This window comes from Podarcis bocagei (genome assembly GCF_964188305.1).
Source record: "Podarcis bocagei genome assembly, chromosome: 7".
NCBI lineage: Eukaryota > Metazoa > Chordata > Lepidosauria > Squamata > Lacertidae > Podarcis > Podarcis bocagei.
In genome coordinates, this window is record NC_138132.1 from 44,895,414 (window position 1) to 44,914,690 (window position 19,277).

The following is a 19,277-nucleotide window of genomic DNA, read 5'->3' on the forward strand; positions in this document are numbered from 1 at the left end:
CTTTAATTAAGCACAACTTCATTAAATTGATTAATCTTATACATATTATACATTAATATTATACATGAGCATGAGTTTGACCAAACTGCGGGAGGCAGTGGAAGAGAGGAGTGCCTGGCGTGCTCTGGTCCATGGGGTCACAAAGAGCCGGACATGACTAAGCGACTAAACAACAACAACATTCATATACTTGGGTTTAGGGGGGGAAAGAGTTAAAAATTAGTTATGAGCAGAGTGGAACAGTTGCAGCCTCTTATTGCACCAGGATTCCAACATCTCTTTAGTTCCGGTTTAATTTGCTGTAAATCCATATTTAGTTTTACCTTGAAAGAATTTCAAAAATATACCTCTGGATTCTGATCTTAAAACCCATTCCACTATTTCAAGTTACTGTTTGGAAAAACGTGCTTGAAACAAGCAACATCTGGTGTGTAATTCTTGTTGAGGCAGATTCTAGAGCCAAGAGGCCATGGCAGTCATCAAATACAGCTTGTGACACCTGTAAGCAAAGTTTATACGTATATAAGATAGCATCATGACAATTCACAAATTAATTATTGGCAGTAACATGATATTGGTGGTTTTCCTATGCTAACACTGGTTGCTAGAGATTTAAAACTTTGGTCTCAATTGATTCCTAAATGAATAGAATCAAATCAAATCTAACAGCTGACACAGGCACTGAGAGGTGACCAGCAGGAGGTGGGAAAAGGAAGGCAATAAGAGCATACTAGGCAAAGTCAAAGACTGATATGAAAGAGTAAATGCATCTATGAAAGGAGAGGAAGAGAACACAGGATGCCAGGGGGTGGGGAGAGGCATACAGTTTCATGCTTTTAGACAGAGTGGAGGAAATGGAGTGATAAAAGAGAGCTAGAGAAGAGGAGCATGCAGTATTTGAGGCAAGCCACAACAAGACGTAGGGGACAGAGTTTTGGCAGCTATAATGGGGAGGAAGGGGTGGATCTTGTTAATTTCAAGGAGGGAGAAGCAGAAGCCTTTGCTGCAGCTTGAATTGTTAAGAGGCAGGGTGGGCAAAGGATAAGGTATGGAATCCAAAATAGCCATGAGGGGATTTGTTTAGGAAACCAGTTGGATAGTAATGTTGATGAAAGAGAAGCAGCAGAACAATAATAATATGAGTCAAGCATGCATTTGGATCAGACTGGTGCACAAGTTGGGGAAAGCTTTTCAGGAGAGCATAAGAATAGCCTGTTGGATCAGACCAATGGCCCATCCAGTCCAGCATTCTGTTCTCATAGTGGTCAACAAGATGTGTATAGGAAGGACAAAAACAAGACCTAAGCAGGAGAGCACAACTGGAGCTTTCCAGACTAGAGCTTTCCAAATGAAGGGCTCCTTGGTCCCATTCTTATACCCCAGTAGCAGAGTGGGTGCTCTTTCCTCAAGGTCTTCTGCCCCCAAATCATACCTTGATGGCATTATTGTAGAGGAGGAAAAGTTGGGAAAGTAAGTTAGTGTGCAATACGGGTTGGTTCATATATCCCTAGTGACAGCAGCAGCATGGGAAGACTTGAAGTTGACTAAAATGAGTTATCACAGATCTAAGACTACAGAAATAACCTGTGACAATTACAATGCATTGCAAAGCAGACAGTTCAAAGAAAATGGACACAAATGATGATGTGTTGGTGGGGGGGGGGTAAGAGTCATCTGCTTGTATGTGTGAATATTCTAGATTTCTCAAAGATTTGATTTTGTTGATTTTATTGGGTTTCTTGGTTATCTGTTGTTAACATTGAATGGAAAAAAATGAAATGAAACTGTAATAATGACAGTACACAAGCACCTATATAAATTTCAGGCCTCTTATTCACATCAGAATAGACAAGTTGGATTTTTCCAGTCAGGAAAGACTGAGATTAATGGGAGTGTCTTCTTCTTCTTATAAATTTCAGGATATATGTAAATCACTGTGGTGCCATAAAGTAGGCCATCGATGTGAGACAAAGTTTATGCCAGCCGCAGAAGGAACACCCTGTGGGATAGGCATGGTAAGTCACTAAGGCTGCAAAAGTGGGGGAAGGGCCAAAGCTCAGTGGTAGAGAACCTGCTTTGCATCCAGAAGGTCCCACCCAAGAATTTCCAAGCAGAGCCAGAGGAGATCCTTCTTTGGAACCCTGGAGATCCGATGCCAGTCAATATAGACAGTACTGAGGCTGACCAACCAATTTAGCACGAGGCAGCTTCCTATGTTCTGAAAAGGCATATGCACATAAAATCCACTGTGTATTGTCCTCAACAGTGTTATAAACATCCCAGATGAGATCTAGGAATGGCACACACATTCTGCATCTAGGCACATTGAATTGTATGTGTGTGCCGACCCTAATGTATTATTATACCCAGTGACGGCTGGTACCCATTGCCAGGGCAGAAAGCTGGGAGCCCAAATGGTAGGTGGAGCCAGAGCCAATGAGAGGCAGAGTCAACTAATTCTAGCTTCGTTCCTATCCTCCCCCTTGCTGAGTTCTACAACAGGCAACACTGAGATTAAGGAGGAGGAAGTTGACAGCCAGAACCACCTCCTGGACTGGTTGTAAGAAAGGAAGCAGGTGAGTTCTGGCTGAGGACAGACTGAGGCTGATGGAGCAATTATTTTAAATTTCTATATTGTCCTTCATCTGAGGATAACAGGCCAGTTTATCTGAGGATCACAGGCATTCTCCCAAAGCAGGCGTCGGCAAGGTTTACCAGCCATGGGCTGGATCACTCCCATGGAGATAGTCCCTGGGCCGGACTGGCACAGCATGACACCGGAAATCACATCTGTGCATGCCTGCAGCGCTGAAAATTGCTTCTGTGCATGCCCAAACCCCGAAAATTGCACCTGCGCAGAAGCAAGTTTCGGCATCTGGACATGTGCAGATGCAATTTCCGGTGCAGCCCGGTGAGTCCCTGCGCCACGCTGTGCCGGTTTAGCGCAGCGCATGGGATACTCACCAAGTGGGCGGCTCGATTCAGGGGTGGCTCGTGGGCTGGTAAAATGGTCTTCGTGGGCCGCATCTGGCCCATGGGCAACATGTTGCTGACCCCTGTCCCAAAGGAACCAACCTCCATTGGTTATAGCTCACCTGGGACTGTTTTGACCTTAAAGGTAGGACAGGGACAATGGTTGGGAAGGGATAGGAAGTGCATTCACTCAGATCTCTGCCACTAATTCCAGTTCCCCCATTTTCTTGCCACCTACTCTTTGCCTTAGCTTCCTTTCCACTCTAGTGGTTCATAACTGATTATAACTGGTTCTTTTTTCAACCTTACCCAGCCATCGTGGTAGATACTGACAAAGCATTGGTTTTCTACATTATCTCCTACAGTGGTGTCGAAGAGGTCAATGTGTACAATATGGAGACCATGGTCCCAAGCCTGTTAATGGCCAGTGGTCTATGTGGTCTGAGTGGTCCAGTTGCTCTCGGACCTGTGGGGGTGGAGTCACGTACCAAGAGAGACACTGCAATAATCCAAAGTAAGACATTGATATGAAAAGGTATTATTTTTAATCATTATTTGTATCCTATCAAGATAGGTGGCAAAGTAAATATTTGTGTTAAGTTTACACACCCACACCCACACACCCCTTTATAATGTTTATGGGATGGATTCAACCAAATTTGAATGTTTTGAATGTTCAAATGTTTAAAGAGCATAGGGTAAGGAAGAGTAGGGTCTCACCAATCATGGGAGGGTCCGGAACACAGGAAATTGATTTATATGAAGCCCAGACTGTTTGTCTCTCTAGTTCAGTATTCCCATACTGACTGGCAGTGGCTCTCCACAGTTTCAGAGAGAGGTCCTTCCCTACCTGGAGACATCATTAGATTTACCACTGAGCTATGACCTTCCCCAAAGGTATTAAGTTGAAAACATAGAATCCCCCATCAGACCTTTCCAGTAAACATGGGGAATTGGGGGTGAAGGGGGGGGGTGCACATTTATAACACCTGACATCTGGAGGACCACAGATTCCTTCACATCAATTCCTTAGCAAAAGAATAATGTCAAGTGATTCATTTTTTTTTAAATGACACAGCCTCATAAGATAATTCTGAAGAAGGTATCTCTTAACTGTGGAGTCTCAACTAAATTGAGTGTGTGACATATTTCATTCAGAGCTGAATGCCGTTTCTCATGCTGCGTCAGCTATGTATGGAGAGGATTGCAGTAGATTACATTTCATTTATGGATTATGAGGGTTCTGGTATGAGCACCTGCTCCAGTGTCTGATGTTGGTTGATCCCTCTTTCTAGTGATAATTCACCTAGAGCTGAAAGAAGTAGATCTTAAACCCTATCAGGATTATGGCATGTCCAGACAACTCTAATTTTGGCTAGTTAGTTATTTGTTTGCATGTTACACATATTCAGCTTTCTGTTCAAATTAGGCTTGCAGCCAGGCAATATAGAGGATTATATAAAGCTAAGATCTGCTTAGCTTTAGCTCTAGGATTGTAGGGCAGTTCTCACAACATACCCCCTACAATGTGCAAGTGGGGCCAAGAGAGAAGGAAGATCACCCCTGCTGTCCCACTGTTGATCTCTGTATATTGTAAGCTTGTTCAGGCATTACACTTACACAGGTACAAGCTGTATGTATAACTGTGAAAGAGTGTACTCACATTGATTTGTACAGCTACACATGAACATAATGCACTCATTGAATGTTACATGTGAATAGCAGTACGAATATATAGCTCAACTATTTGTGTACACAAGTACACAGATTACACAGTCATTAAATGCAATGTGTGAACATACCTTAGCACAGGCTTCCTCAACCTCGGCCCTCCGGATGTTTTGAGACTACAGTTCCCATCATCCTTGACCACTGGTCCTGCTAGCTAGGGATCATGGGAGTTGCAGGCCAAAAACATCTGGAGGGCTGAGGTTGAGGAAGCCTGTGTTAGCACATGCCACATGTTCAGAACACTGCATTCTGAAAGATCACTGATCAAACATTTTGCAGGATCTCTGAGCATACAGAGACAATCAAAACATGGTGTCTGGGGGACAGGGACACTGGATTCAATCTGGTTTCCTCCCTCCACATGTAGATCAGACATATATATGTTATATGACCAGTGGACCCCTCCCATGGAATTATTGCGAAAAGCCAAATTCATGGTGGAAATATTTGTTGAGGACATGAAACTTCAGTATTATATTGAATGGTTGGATCTCAACCTCCTAATCATAAAATGAGTACGAAATGCATCAAGCTTCTGAAGTAAAATGCCATTGAGAGATAGAATCATCACTCCATTGAGTTATGGTGGTGGCAGAAAATTAATATTGTCATATACTTGGTAGGAACCTTTTAATCTTTTTTTTGTGCCATAATGATTCATTAGCATTCGTGGATGGCTCACCTCTGTTACTTATGTTTAGGTGCCAGGCAAAAATATTCCTATTCTCTCAGGCCTTTGGCTAATTAAAGAATCTATGGGCTTTTAAACTGTAAGCAGAGGAAGGGGGTATTGTTTTTGTTTGTTACTATGTTATGTCTTTTTGTGTTTCTATATTGTAAACTGCTGTATGATCCTCGGATGAAGGGTGGTATGAAAAGGTCCAGATAAATAAATAAATCTCATTTTTCTGTTTTGTCCAATTAGTACATGTTATGGAGTTCATTGCATATACAGAAAATCCTAGTTCCATTGATTCCTACCACATGGTGACCACATGGCTCCTATTGTGGGGCTGTTGTCTGAGCCTACCATTTCTCATAACCTTTTGTGTTTAAAGTTATGATTCTAGCTTTCCCCCCCTGGCATAATCAGCAATTTTATCATTAGAATGTACAATATAAATGGAATGTGTTGAGCTTGTAAGAAAATTGGCCCTGGTATTCTGAACATCTCATGGCATTAGCTACGACCTTACAGCACCAAACACCTTTGGAGGTCATCCACAGTACAACAGAACTATGCAGATTTGCTAAAATCATTATGTTCGTACAAGCTGCTGTAGTGTAAATTCGTGGATCTGTTTCCCATACATCACAACATTTTACAATCGAGATAGTTTTCTCTGAGAAAGAAATAGATTACATAATTTAATAGCTTGGCTGTAAAGAATATGAAGAGAGCCCTGGAGACAAACGTTCATAGTAACTCATATATGTAGGATTGAGTCTTACCTGCTGCATAATAGTGTATTGTTCACAAAAATATTAGAATGCAATTTTAGATGTGCTTGTACTTTTTTAAAAAAAAAAATCTACCAAAGCAACAAAATAGCTTCAACATATGTACTTTTTATTTGCTGCATGCTGTAGCTTGATGAGTGATCAGGAGGGCTGCAAATGAAATTGGAGTGTACAACTAAAAACAGTAATTAGTCTAATACTGGAGGGATGGTGCAAGCATGGAATTCCATAAACCTTTGACTCTATACAGAAAATATAGAGCTTTAATAGCCCAGGCATGACCATGCTTACTTTGAAGAGGTGTGACTTTAATAGACCATAAGAATGTAAGCAGAGGCCTAGCGGGTGAAACTGAAGGCCCATCTAGTCTAGCATCTTGTTTCACACAGAATCCAGCCAAAAGCTTCTAGCAAGTTCTCAAGCAATGCAACACAGGGAAGCAATAGGCTCCCCCCAATGTCTCTCTCCCTCCTCACACCATCAACTGGTATTCAAAGATTTACTGATTGTGAACCTGGAGGAAGCTCCATTCAGCTCTTGGAGCTAAGAGGCACTGACAGATCTATGCCCCTCTTTAGTTGTTAAAGTCCTATTTGAAGCCATCCTAAGTATAGGATGGCTTCAAATGGGACTTTAACAAATACACAGAATTTAACAAAATCTACACAGAATTTAGTCCCATTTAATTCAGTTGTGCTTGCTCCCAGCTAAATGTACATAGGACTGCAGCCTAAGCTCCTATCTTGTTTATTAATTCAACTTACATTATTTCTAACATTTATATCCCACCTTTCCAACGAGAAGATCAAAGTGGCACACATGGTTCCCCCCTCTCCCCATTTTGTCTTCACAACAACACTGTGATATAGTTAGACATGTCAACCATGACTGGTCCAAGTTCACCCAATCAGCTGCATGGCTTAGTAGGGGGTCCCTGATTACTAGTCCAATAGTGTAACCATAGGAGCCAACTCCTAAGGGCTGAGATCCCTTCACACACACACACCCAATAAAATATTTGAGGGGGCCACCAAAAGTTGATAGGCATGTGCTGTATCTTGTGTTCGGTTATGTGAGGTGGGGCTTACCTGCCCCCTCCACCATATTTTATTCAAGTTAGCACCCTTGACTCTAACCATTATGCCACACTGATAATTACAAACTCCAAAAAATAAATGTTTCTGACTTCAGAATGTGAGCAAGTTGTAGTAAAAGTAAGACAGTCTGGTGGCATCTTAAAGGTTTGCAGATTTATTGCACCATAAAGTTTTAATAGATTTATTGCAGCATAAAGATTACTAGGACCTATTTGAATCTGATCAAGTGGGCACTGGACCATGAATATGCAGTATATACCATGATCAATCTGCTAGACGAAGATGCTTACTATTGCACAGTCTCAGATTCATAAAGAGGCTGTTTGGGGGGTGGGATCGGGGGAGGGGGTTGCAAGAATTTAGGCCAGAACCAAGAACTTCACATTTAATAAAAAATTAGATCCAATGTTAATCAATTTCCAGTGGTTGCAAGAGGATATTCTGAATCAGAATTCTAGCTTTCAAGGCACACAAACCATGGAAACATGTTCCAGCTTGTTTTGTAATAATACAAGAATTATAATGCTGAGTCTGAGCAGAGGATATATATATATATATATCTCACACACACCTGGATTTCTGTCCTACATATGTTAACAATTTCCCCCCATGATGGATTCAACTGAATAGGATATTAAGAGATATGTATTTCTAATACATCAAAATAGGGCCTCTGTTCTGTTGTATGTAACTGACTTAACATTCAGTGGTAACTATCTATACAGGGATTTGAGCACCACTGTTGAGTAAATATGGTGGGTTAATTTGGAAACATTTCTCCCTGTCATGTACCAGGGCAATTTAATATAATGTAAGGGGTCCTGTATCAGGTCAACCAAGATTAGCCCAGGGCTGACTACATGACATGTGTGCATTTAGAATGCATGCTTGGGTGGTTGATGACATTTGAAGACAAAAAACAAAAACAAAACTGGAACAAAATTCATCTTGCTTGCTCAATGAATGCATTGTGTAATCAGACCTGTGGGAGAAGCTTCTTTAGGTCAGTTGAGGAAAAGTTGCATGATGTGTAGAAGTTCACTGACCAGTGGAGCCAAATTATTTCTGGCCAATTACAGCTGCATAATAACCTGTTATTTTATATTATTTTAAAATGTCTTGGTTTTCCAGCTATGCCTTGTAGTCATGTGTGTGCCTTGCAGTAATATTCAGAAGTATGGGTGTTACAGCTGAAGAGAGAAAGCATAAATCACCCCTCCCTGTGTATTGTGATCTTGGTAACAATCACCCTACAGCTGTAATGTGTTTGAGATACACTCGAGATACAGCTACATGCTACATATGCTGGTCTCCCCACACACTTGTCCCTGACTCCCCCAGTAAGTTAAGGTGTCCAACAAGCCAGGAGGCTAGCATAGTGACTCTGCCCTACCAGCAAACAAATTCTGGTTGAATCCATAGATAAAAGAAATAGGAGGGAGTTCATACCCCTCTACCACTGCTCCTCTTCCCAAAGCTATTTAAGTGTAAAATAATAAATAAATGTTCAGTGATTGACTGGATTAGGAAACTTACTATGTTCACATGCTGACATCAATTGAAGGGATAAAAGGAAGTACCTTTTCATTGAGTGCATAGTTAAACTATGGAACCCATAGGAGGCAGTGATGGCCAGCAACCTTGATGGCTTTAAAAGAGGATTAGACAAATTCATGGAGGAGAGGGCTATTGATGACTATGAGGCTATTCGTGGCTGCTAGGTATGATGCCTATGCTCTGCCTCCACAATTGGAGGTAGGATTGCTTCTGAATACCAGTTGATTGCTTCTGAATACCAGTTGCTGGGAGCCATAAGTGGGATGAGAATGCTTTTGGCCACTTTGAGAACAGGTTGCTGGACTAGATGGGCCATTGGTCTGATCCAGCAGACTTCTCTTACGTTCTTACATCCTGGACCTGGAAGATAAGTTGATCCAAAACAAGAGAGTGTTTCCTGATTTTATTTAGGATGCATTGACCTATCAGGTAAGAAATGATTTTGTTGAACATATATTGGTTCTTACCGGATGGCATGTTCTAGCCTCATTGTTTTGATTAATGAAGCAAAACACAGGATCTGAAACAAAGCTTCTTGGATTAGAATTTTTATTTTGATGTTGAAGTAGATATACGGTGGTACCTTGGTTTACAACCATAATCCGTTCTGGAGGTCCATTTATAAACCAAAACAGGTTGTAACCCAAAGCGCGCTTTCGCCAATGGGGCCTCCAAAAAAAAAATTGTTCGTAATCCAAAAAAATGGGTTGTAATCCAGAAAAAGGTTGCAAACTGGGACATGCACTTCTGGGTTTGACTTATTTGTAATCCAAAACATATGCAAACCAAGACTTATGCAAACCAAGGTACCACTGTAATGATATGCATGTAAAAGTTGATCATCTGCTCTGTGTTTGGTCTTGCAAAAATGTTTTTCTTTCTCCATAGGCCTCAGTACGGTGGCAAATTCTGTCAGGGCTCAAGTCGCATTTATCAGCTTTGCAATGTTCAACCATGCATGTCTAGTAGCCCTGACTTCCGTGCCCAACAGTGTGCTGAATATAACAGCAAACCTTTCCGTGGATGGTACTATAAGTGGAAGCCCTACATGAAAGTGGAAGGTAAGCCAGGAACAGCATGCAACCAGTTTCTGATATGTCTTGCATTATTTATTCAAAATTCTAACACCGTGCCTTGCCATCATAACAGACCCTCAAGACACTCTCCCACAAATTACAGAAAATCGACAATAAAATCCTTAATAACAACAGCGGCAGCAGTATATAAGCTGTTGACAGCAACACAGAGAAATGTTGCTTATGAAAGATCAGGCATCTAAAGCTTTACTTGATCTGACAGTCCATAAAGAGAGATGTAGCTGGAGGAGAATGACTGTAATGTAGTGGCTAAGAGACAGAGAGTTGCAGCTAATGCTAGTCATTATCAAAACAGACCCCTTGAAGTAAGTGGACATCAATAGCTTAAGTTCATTAATTTCCATGAGACAATACTAAGTAGCATTTAGTTAGATACAAACCAAAGCTGCAAATCAGGAAGCCCCTAGTTTGAATCTCACCTCTGCCATGAACCCCCCAGGTGGTCCTAGGGAACCACTCCATTTCACCCTCAGTTTTCCCAGCAGGAATATGGGGGATAATAATAATAATAATAATAATAATAATAATAATAATAATAATAATAATTTATTTATACCCCACCCATTATATTGTGTTATCCAACAGCAGAGGCAGTGAGCTTCAGGCCTCTATCTGTCTCTCAGGACTCTTCCCAGGCCACACCTCCTCCCTAGTTACACAGCCTCTCCTTTGGCCACATACCTCACTAGCCCAGCTTTGCATCCTTAGGTGTTTTTCCTGGCTGGAAAGTGCCCATGAACTTTGAGGGATATTAAGTGGACTAAGACCTGGGTGATCAGGGTTAAAATCACTATTCAGCCATGAAGTTTACTATGTGACCTCGAACCAGTCATTCTCTCTCAGCCTAACATAACCCTCAGGTTTGTTGTGAGGATAACATGGCAAGAAGAAGAAGAGTTTGGATTTGATATCCCGCTTTATCACTACCCTAAGGAGTCTCAAAGCGGCTCACAATCTCCTTTCCCTTCCTCCCCCTCAACAAACACTCTGTGAGGTAAGTGAGGCTGAGAGACTTCTGCCTGTCCCTGATTTTGAATTGGGGGAGGGATTAGTCTTGGTGTGGCCAGGTGGTAAGGTATATTCCAATTTACTGACCATTCAGAAACAGTATTATTAATTACACAAATGTTCTGGCTACCTCTGTCCATTTTATTCCTTGTGCTGTCATCCATCTCCAGGATGGAATGGCAACACTGTTTAATAATTCTACTCCATAATTTGCCCCTTTAATGTCTTTTCAGAGGAAGATCGCTGCAAACTATACTGCACTGCAGAAGACTTTGACTTTTTCTTTGCAATGTCCAACCGAGTAAAAGATGGAACCCCTTGCTCCCTGTACAAAGATGATGTGTGCATTGATGGGATTTGTGAAGTAAGGTTAAGCTAAAAGTTCTCTTTGCCACTTTGCTTTTTTACAGCTCAGTGGTAGAGCAAATGTTTTGCATGCACAAGGTCCCACCTTCAATCCATGGCACCCCCAGTTAAAAAAAAGAGTATGTTGGTAGCAGGCAATGGAAAATCATCTTTGTCTGAAAACTCAGGTAGTTTCAGCCAAGTGGCAAACAGGACTGTATGAACGAATCGAACTGAGCCTTTTCTGCATATACGTTTAACATGCTATGATACCACTTTAAACACTCATGGTTTTCTCCAAAGAATTTTGGGAGCTGTAGCTTAAAGGTGCTGAAATTTGTTTATAGACCCCTGTTCCCCTTATCTTGTAGTTCATTCTCTTACATGTATTTTTCTTCTTCTTCTTCAGACTCATTTGACCTTTAAGCTGAAAGATCATAACTGTTGGGGAAAATAACTGAAATAATTCACATTTCATGATGTGTTCCCTCCCCCCTTAGCCTTAAGTATATTTTTTACTTCAGCACAGCAGCTTGTAACCTTCTGAATGCTGGAAAAAAACGACTGAGAACAATTTGGATGAACTTGAATTGAACTGTGAACTGAACTGAATGTGAATTGAACTTGTTCATTTTGTTAAGCAACAAATGTAAACTAGAATTAATTCCTTTTTGGATATGTTGCATTAGAACTAGAACTTGTTCCTTTTAAAAATGAACTTTGCAAGCTTGGGGAGGGGGGGAATAGCCTAACAGCCTAACGTACCTGTAATGAATATGGGTTGCTCGTGCGTAAGTTACCGCCACTCCTGGCTAAGTTGGCTTGTTAAACCTTTCCTGTCTGGACAGCCCTTCACTTCGTGGCTGCCTCAGTCGCTAGCAGAATCTGTCAGTGGGCGTTTCTTAAACCTTTTCCAGCATAAAAGTTGTTTGACGCCAAGTCTCCTCCTACTCTCCCTGCGTGGAAGTCTTCTGCGCAGGGAGGGTGTGGGTAGCGGAGGACCCGTGCTCTCCCGGCTGGTGTCCAGCGAAGAGTCCTGGAGCCCTCTCGCCGATTCCCCCATCTGCCCCCCTTTATCCCTGGTGTTGCGCTGATTTCCTTCCCCAGCTGAGCTGCCTCTCTCCCTGCTGGGTCCCTCTCCAGCATCACTTGAGAGCCTTCCCTCTGCCTCTGGCTCCGATGTCAGTTCCCTGACAGTACCCTTTTAATGTACTCATGTTTTCTTTGTTGCAGCAAGTTGGGTGCGATCGTCAGCTTGGATCTAAAGCTGTTTTGGATGCATGTGGAGTTTGCAAAGGAGATAATTCAACATGCAAGTTCTTCTCTGGCCATTATTTGACCCAACATAGAACTAATGGTAAGAAAACCCATTGAGCTAGGACTTTGTGGTATATCTTCCTTTGCACTGTGATTTCTCATAGTTCAGGATTCCTGATGTGGAAAACCGAGATGAGATAAAAGGTGAGATAAAAGTTAGAAGTGTATGTAACAGCAAATCTGTACCTTCCACAGAGATAGAGTTGTCCTAAAAATGGACCCTTTCTTGGTTCCACAGGTAAACTCACCCTTCCACCGACAAAAGTAGATCATCCTACCAACCTTTTGCCCAGCCCCATCTCATCCCAAAGAGAGGCAATGGCAATTCTACAAATACATAGAGCACTGAAAATTTACATGGTTGGACCTTAGTCATTTTGGATGATTGACCCCCTCCCCCCCTTTCTTCCCTCAAAACTGGATCATAAAGTTTTCTCTTCCACTCTTGCTAGGTGGATTGAGGCCTGCATCTCAATGGCCTGTGATGTCCAAAGGATATCACTGCTCATTTTTTATTCAACTAAACAAGTTTTTTGTGTTAGCCAAAGGCCAAGACAACTGCAATATACTAATAGCATAATAAACACCAATTTTATTAGCGTGGTGGCAACCTTCTCAATTAATGCCCCCTGTGAGATGTGTGCTGGGCATCCATGTGGACCAACACAAACACCTTCAGCCAGCACTACAAGAACCTGCCCAAAGGAAATTTTGCTCTGGTTCTTGCTTGTATTCCCAAAGCCTTGCCTGTCTATGGCCATATTGTAGCCAGAAAATTGTAAGTAGGGTTCTGTATTACCAGAAATTATTACCTGCCTAGAGCAGAACTGATAAGGTCCATGATCTGTGGATAATAGTCTTACCTTTTACAACAGAAAAAAGCCTGTGATATTCTGGTTTGATTAAAAGGAAATGCTTTTACGACTGGAATGAAATCCTACATTACAACTGGAATGAAATCCTACATTTTCTCCAACTTTTAGATTATTACCCCATTGTTACGATTCCAGCAGGAGCCCGCAGCATTGAAATACAGGAAGTGCAGATGTCTAGCAGCTACCTTGCAGTGCGCAACTTGAGCAAAAAATATTACCTAACAAAAGACTGGACAATTGATTGGCCTGGGAAATTCTATTTTGCTGGGACCATGTTCGAGTATCAGCGCTCGTTTAGCCATCCAGAGAGGCTCTCTGCAACTGGGCCAACTAATGAGACACTCATATTTGAGGTAAGCTTTCTTCTCCTCATTCTTTTCTTGATGCAGACAAATTGAGCTTGGTGCAGTATCTGCCCAACAGGTTAAATCACACAAAAGAACAGGAAGCCATTTTCCTGTTTAGGATTGTTAGCATAGTCATGCTGGAAGGTTTAAAAGCATGGTTTACAGAGGTATGAGACAATAGTCTTGGGTGTTCTAGAGAATATTGTTCCTGCCGGTCTGGGTGAGGGGTGTTTGCCCTCATTCCTCCATTGCCTAAATACTTGGGTAACTTCAGATGCTCCGGTGGGGGGGGGGGGAGATCATGTGTCAGCCTGAAGGCCACCATTCACTTCTGCAGTTCATATTGATGTTGAAGATGTTCTGATAGCTGTTTGAAAGATTAAAGGTAAAGGTACCCCTGCCCGTACGGGCCAGTCGTGTCCGACTCTAGAGTTGTGCGCCCATCTCACTTAAGAGGCCGGGAGCCAGCGCTGTCCACAGACACTTCCAGGTCACGTGGCCAGTGTGACGAAACTGCTCCGGCGAACCGGCACCAGAGCAGCACACGGAAACGCCATTTACCTTCCTGCTATACAGCGGTACCTATTTATCTACTTGCACTTAGGGGTGCTTTCGAACTGCTAGGTGGGCAGGAACTGGGACTGAAAGATGGGAGAACACCCCGCCGTGGGGATTCGAACCGCCGACCATGCGATCGGCAAGCCCTAGGCGCTGAGGTTTTACCCACAGCGCCACCCGCGTCCGTTTGAAAGATTACTAAACTATAATTGACATGAAGTACTTTCAACACTAAAGGCACAAACCTGTGCATCTTAACTTGGAAGTAAGTTCAACTGTGTTCAGTGGTGATGGTGATTACAGCTACTACTACAGCTTCTTCTTCCTCCTCCTCTTCCTCTTCCTCCTCTTGCTACTACTAGCAAAATAAGTATATGGATGTTTAAAGTAGGCAGGACATGGGGAGTCATTTTGCAATGCTTCTTGAAGTCAAAAGAATGCATTATGTATAGATTGCTGATTGTGAATTTACAGAAGCCTATAAAAACAGATACAACTAAAACATAGCATCTCTCTAGTGGATTCCAAACTTAAACCTGCAAAAATAGGCAGATTCTGACTGGAGGGTGGAAACTAGACCAAAATGGTAGACGTATGATAGGACAATGATCACCTGGTATTGTAAATCAATGCCAGCTTTTAGCACATGGTTTTGGTAATGTAGATGAGTTGCCTTAAGTGGAGACATGAATTTTTTTTTTTAAAAAAATGTGTAATCCAGTTAAACGTTTAACACTAAAACGTTTTGTTAAAATTCCAGCATAAGTAATTTAAGGTCATCTGGTTTCAATTTATAAAACTTGTTTAAAGACTTAGATGGGAGGTGGATTGGCTTTGGGCAAAGAAGACCCCATTCCTGGTTCATCATTGCTTTTACTGTAGCTTAGCCTTAAAACTCAAGACTTTAGAAAAAGACAATGAAGCCATGATCAGTCTTAGGTCTGAGCATGGATTCATTTTTGGGTTCAATTTCTGTTTTCCAATTTTCTAATTCTATGTGTGTGAATTATGTATCTAGAGATGAGCAAATCTGTCACTTTCAGTTTCTCTGCTTCTCATTTTCTCCAGTCTTATATTCAGTTCCCCACATTTATCTGTCAGTGTGCCAGGGGTGGGGGTGGGGGCATTGGCCTTATGAAATTCATCAGCATTTTACTGTGATTTTCTCTTAGTATTTAATTTATTATGCAATTTTGCCTAATATACACATTTTTGCAGAAACCCCCCTAATATACTGTATTTGTGTATGCCCTCCTTTACAGGTGTGTGCATTTGTGTGCACACTTTACTTAACTAAATGCATTTTTGTACATATTACTTGGCTAGAGAGCTGCATTGCAAAATTCAGAAAATTGCAAATTTTAAAAGATTGCTGTTTTGTTTCACATATTGTTTCAGAAAGTGCAAATTAGGTTGGTTCACCTTTAAATGTGAGCTGAATCAAATTCTTCCCCATCCCACCTTAGGCCTAAACTACTTGCCAAGCAGCATTCTGTGAATCTTCCATCTATATGTTTTGTTTTGTAAACCCAAAGGAACAGGGAGAAGATTGCTCTGAAGTAGGAGAAAGGCAGACTGAGAGTGATTAAGTAAAGATGTAAAGACCAAGTATCTTTCCCCTTGTGGGAACAAAAAGCAGTTTGGGGCGGGTGATTTTGAGTTGGATAATTTTCTTCAGTTCGCATTAAAGTGAACTAACCTAATTTACAGTTTCTGGATTTATATGCAGATTAGAATGCAGATAACAATTGGATTGCAGACATCTCCAACCTTTGTGATACCAATTTTGTTTGAAAATGAATATGAAAATGTATATTTTATGGATGAAATGTGTACTCAAATGGATATTTTAGGCAGAATGCATAGGAAAGCATACAAAGTTATGTATTTTAAGCGTGAAATTCATGCAAAATGTGCACAATGTGCCTATTGTAGAGAAGAGTATGTATAAAAATATGTGTAATTTAAATGTGTGTGTGTGTGTTTATTTTTAAAAAGTCTCCAGAAAATGGGATGGAACAGACTTGGGACTGAACATTTGTAAAGTTGATATGGAACAGAAATAGACTGACAGGCCCATCCCTATTTTTGAGCTAAACAATACCAGGAGGGGAAAGAGTTAAGCAGCCTCTCCCAATTTGCTTTGCTTCTACTCAGAGGAAGCTTGCTCCAGGCTGATTTGGATTATAAATAAAATCAAATTCTGAGCAAAGAGTCCAGAGCTTAATGCATAGTTTCAACCTCAGATTTCAAGTCTGATAGCTTGACCTATATCAGTTTCTCCAGGCACTCGAGCAACAATCGGTAATAACATCAATCTGATAACAAAACCACCTGCTTCCATCTTTTGAAATGGTCTGCCATGTGTGAAAACTTTAAGAAGGTTTCGGTTAAAAAAGAAGAAGATTATGACCTGTCACAATATAAATGGGAATATGACAACCTTCAACAAAACTGTCTCATATTGAATGAGAGAATTACCAAACTGTCATAGAACTGGATAAGTTTATCTCCACTGCAACATGTAAGAGAGGGATGGGACATTAACCAAAGTGGCAATCATTCAGTCAGGGTGGAGAGAGAAAAGAAACAAGGCAAAAGGGAACATACTATCAATGCAGGAAAAGATGTCTAATTAAAACCGATAAATCATTTCTTCCCCTCTTTGGTGATGGGAAAATGAAAAAAGGAAGCCAGGTGGAAGGACTTCGCTGATAATTTAGGCTAGCAGTCATTGGGTGAAAGCCAGCTTGGAGTTTGAAAGCCTTGCTTTTATTATTAGCTACTAGATGATAATTTAGCTCTGATTTCCCCTAAAGAGAGTGTGTGTTGGACAAAGCAAAGCCTGGCTTATGAGATACAGATGTAAATTCAATGTAAGGGATAAAAGGGTTCTGCTTAAGTGAAAAAGATTAGATGGGCTCTATCCTTTAAATGGATGCCTTTTGCACATGATGTTTACAAAAGAAGAGGGAGCGAGAAATATATACCATGACAAATATAAGCCAGCTGAAGAAGAAATGAGATCATAGGAGGACCTTTCAAAGGCTACCTTTTCCTGTCAATGCCCTCAGTGGGCTTGTGTGAACTCTCCATTTTTCATGTCACTTTTAAGATTTGCTTTCTAAATGCCTCTAGAAATAGCAAGGCACATAAAACCTCCCTGTCTTCGATTTCAAGATTTTTCTCAGTACACCCAAGTTGGAGTTGCCCACCCTAAAGTTTCTTTGAGTGTGTTCCACAGTCATTCTGAAAAGCCCCTCTCCAAGAAGTCTGCATTTTCTCATGTGGACAAGATCCATTTGTAGCACTCTGGTTGCATAATGAACTTCCACTAGTGCAGCCCATCAGGGCTAGTAGCCATTGACAGCCTTATTCTCCTTCTGGAGTTTGTTCTAGGAAGGAGTCGATACACACACACACACACACACACACACACACACACACACACACACACTTTCTGTTGCTCCAGAGTGTAGCTTCTGGATCAGTGTCCAGAAGAGGGTGACCAAGATAGTGAGTTCTCTAGAAACAAAATCCTATGAGAAATGGTTGAAAGAGTTAAAGAGGTTAAACATAATGATGAACATCCTGCTTGTATGAACTGTTTGACAGTGGAGCAGATTGGCTCAGGAGGTAATTTACTCTACTTCATTAGAGGATGTTAAGTAGAGGCTGGATAGCCACCTATCAGGAGCATTAGACTTCCTGTATTAAATATTAGTGGCTGGTGCTCACTGGTACTGGTTAAAGCAAAAGGCAAGATGGCCAGCAGTAGATGGAGCCAGAGTCAATGATAGGCAGAAGCAACTAATTCTAGTTTTGTTCCCAGCCTCTTCCATGACTTTTGAGATCCCTCTCAACTTTATGATTCTGCTTTATGAATCTATAACCACAGTGTTACTTTATGCAGACCCAAACAGTTGGTACATGATGCGCATGGTGCTGTGGCCTCTTGGGCTTCCCAATCAAAAGGTTGGCAGTTTGAATCCCTGCAATGGGGTGAGCTCCCATTTCTTTCCCAGCTCCTGCCAACCTAGCAGTTCAAAAGCACGCCAGTGCTAGTAGATAAATAGGTACCATTGCGGTGGGAAGGTAAATGGCATTTCCATGTGCTCTGGTTTCCGTCACAGTGTTCATTGCACCAGAAGCGGTTTAATTATGCTGACCACATGACCCAGAATGCTGTCTGTGGACAAACACCAGCTTCCTCGGCCTGAAAGTGAGATGAGTGCCACAACCCCATAGTCGCCTTTGACTAGACTTAACCATCCAGGGGTCCTTTACCTTTACCTTTTATGTGCCATTCCATATTTGCTGGCTGAGCAAATCTTTAAGACATCCATTGAATGTAATTCAAGGTACTGTAATTAATTGCAAGTTAGTACTAATTGCCAGATGCATGTTTACAGCCTAAAATCTCCCTAGGAAGTTTGATAACCTAAAGGAAGTGTTGATGTACATTTACAAGGAATTGCTTCAATGATCCACAAATGTACATAGTCATTTACACATCAGTAATAGCCAAGGGAAGGAAGGAAAACCAAGACAGAGAAATAGATGCACAGCTGGTTAAGAATATTTATTGTTTTTACTTTGAAATAAAAATTAACAGGAAAGGAAAAGGGCTGTTTGTGCAAGAGAGTTCAATTTGTCCATTGTTTCAATTTTTTTATGCCCTAAGCAAAAGTTTTGCTCTTCCGAATAGTTCTGGCAGATATTAGCCATTGAGCTTGTGTTTTTTTCAACATACAAAGTTGTAAATTTTATAACTCTGCGCCCTGCGGTCAAAGCTGCTGAGTGTTGTGTCTGAAGTCAGGTGGTTGGTGTGTTAAAGGTAGACATTAAACAGTTCTGTGGAAGACCTGGAAATGTTTAAGGAGGTTGTTTGCCAGCTGTAAATTTGGGAGC

At 41.4% G+C, this 19,277-nt stretch overlaps 1 protein-coding gene across 4 annotated transcripts in view; it reads left to right on the forward strand.

Annotated features, from left to right (window-relative positions):
- ADAMTS18 (ADAM metallopeptidase with thrombospondin type 1 motif 18) overlaps positions 1–19,277 on the forward strand; it is a 103,728-nt gene that overhangs the window by 60,878 nt on the left and 23,573 nt on the right. For 2 of the 4 annotated variants that reach the window (XM_081202688.1, XM_081202691.1), the window contains 6 exons: positions 1,920–2,015; positions 3,339–3,487; positions 9,708–9,880; positions 11,158–11,288; positions 12,503–12,626; positions 13,570–13,814. In XM_081202688.1, coding sequence (XP_081058814.1) covers positions 1,920–2,015; positions 3,339–3,487; positions 9,708–9,880; positions 11,158–11,288; positions 12,503–12,626; positions 13,570–13,814 — 918 coding nt within the window. The remainder of the gene's footprint in view (positions 1–1,919; positions 2,016–3,338; positions 3,488–9,707; positions 9,881–11,157; positions 11,289–12,502; positions 12,627–13,569; positions 13,815–19,277) is intronic. The other 2 variants (XM_081202689.1, XM_081202690.1) reach the window with 2 other exon arrangements.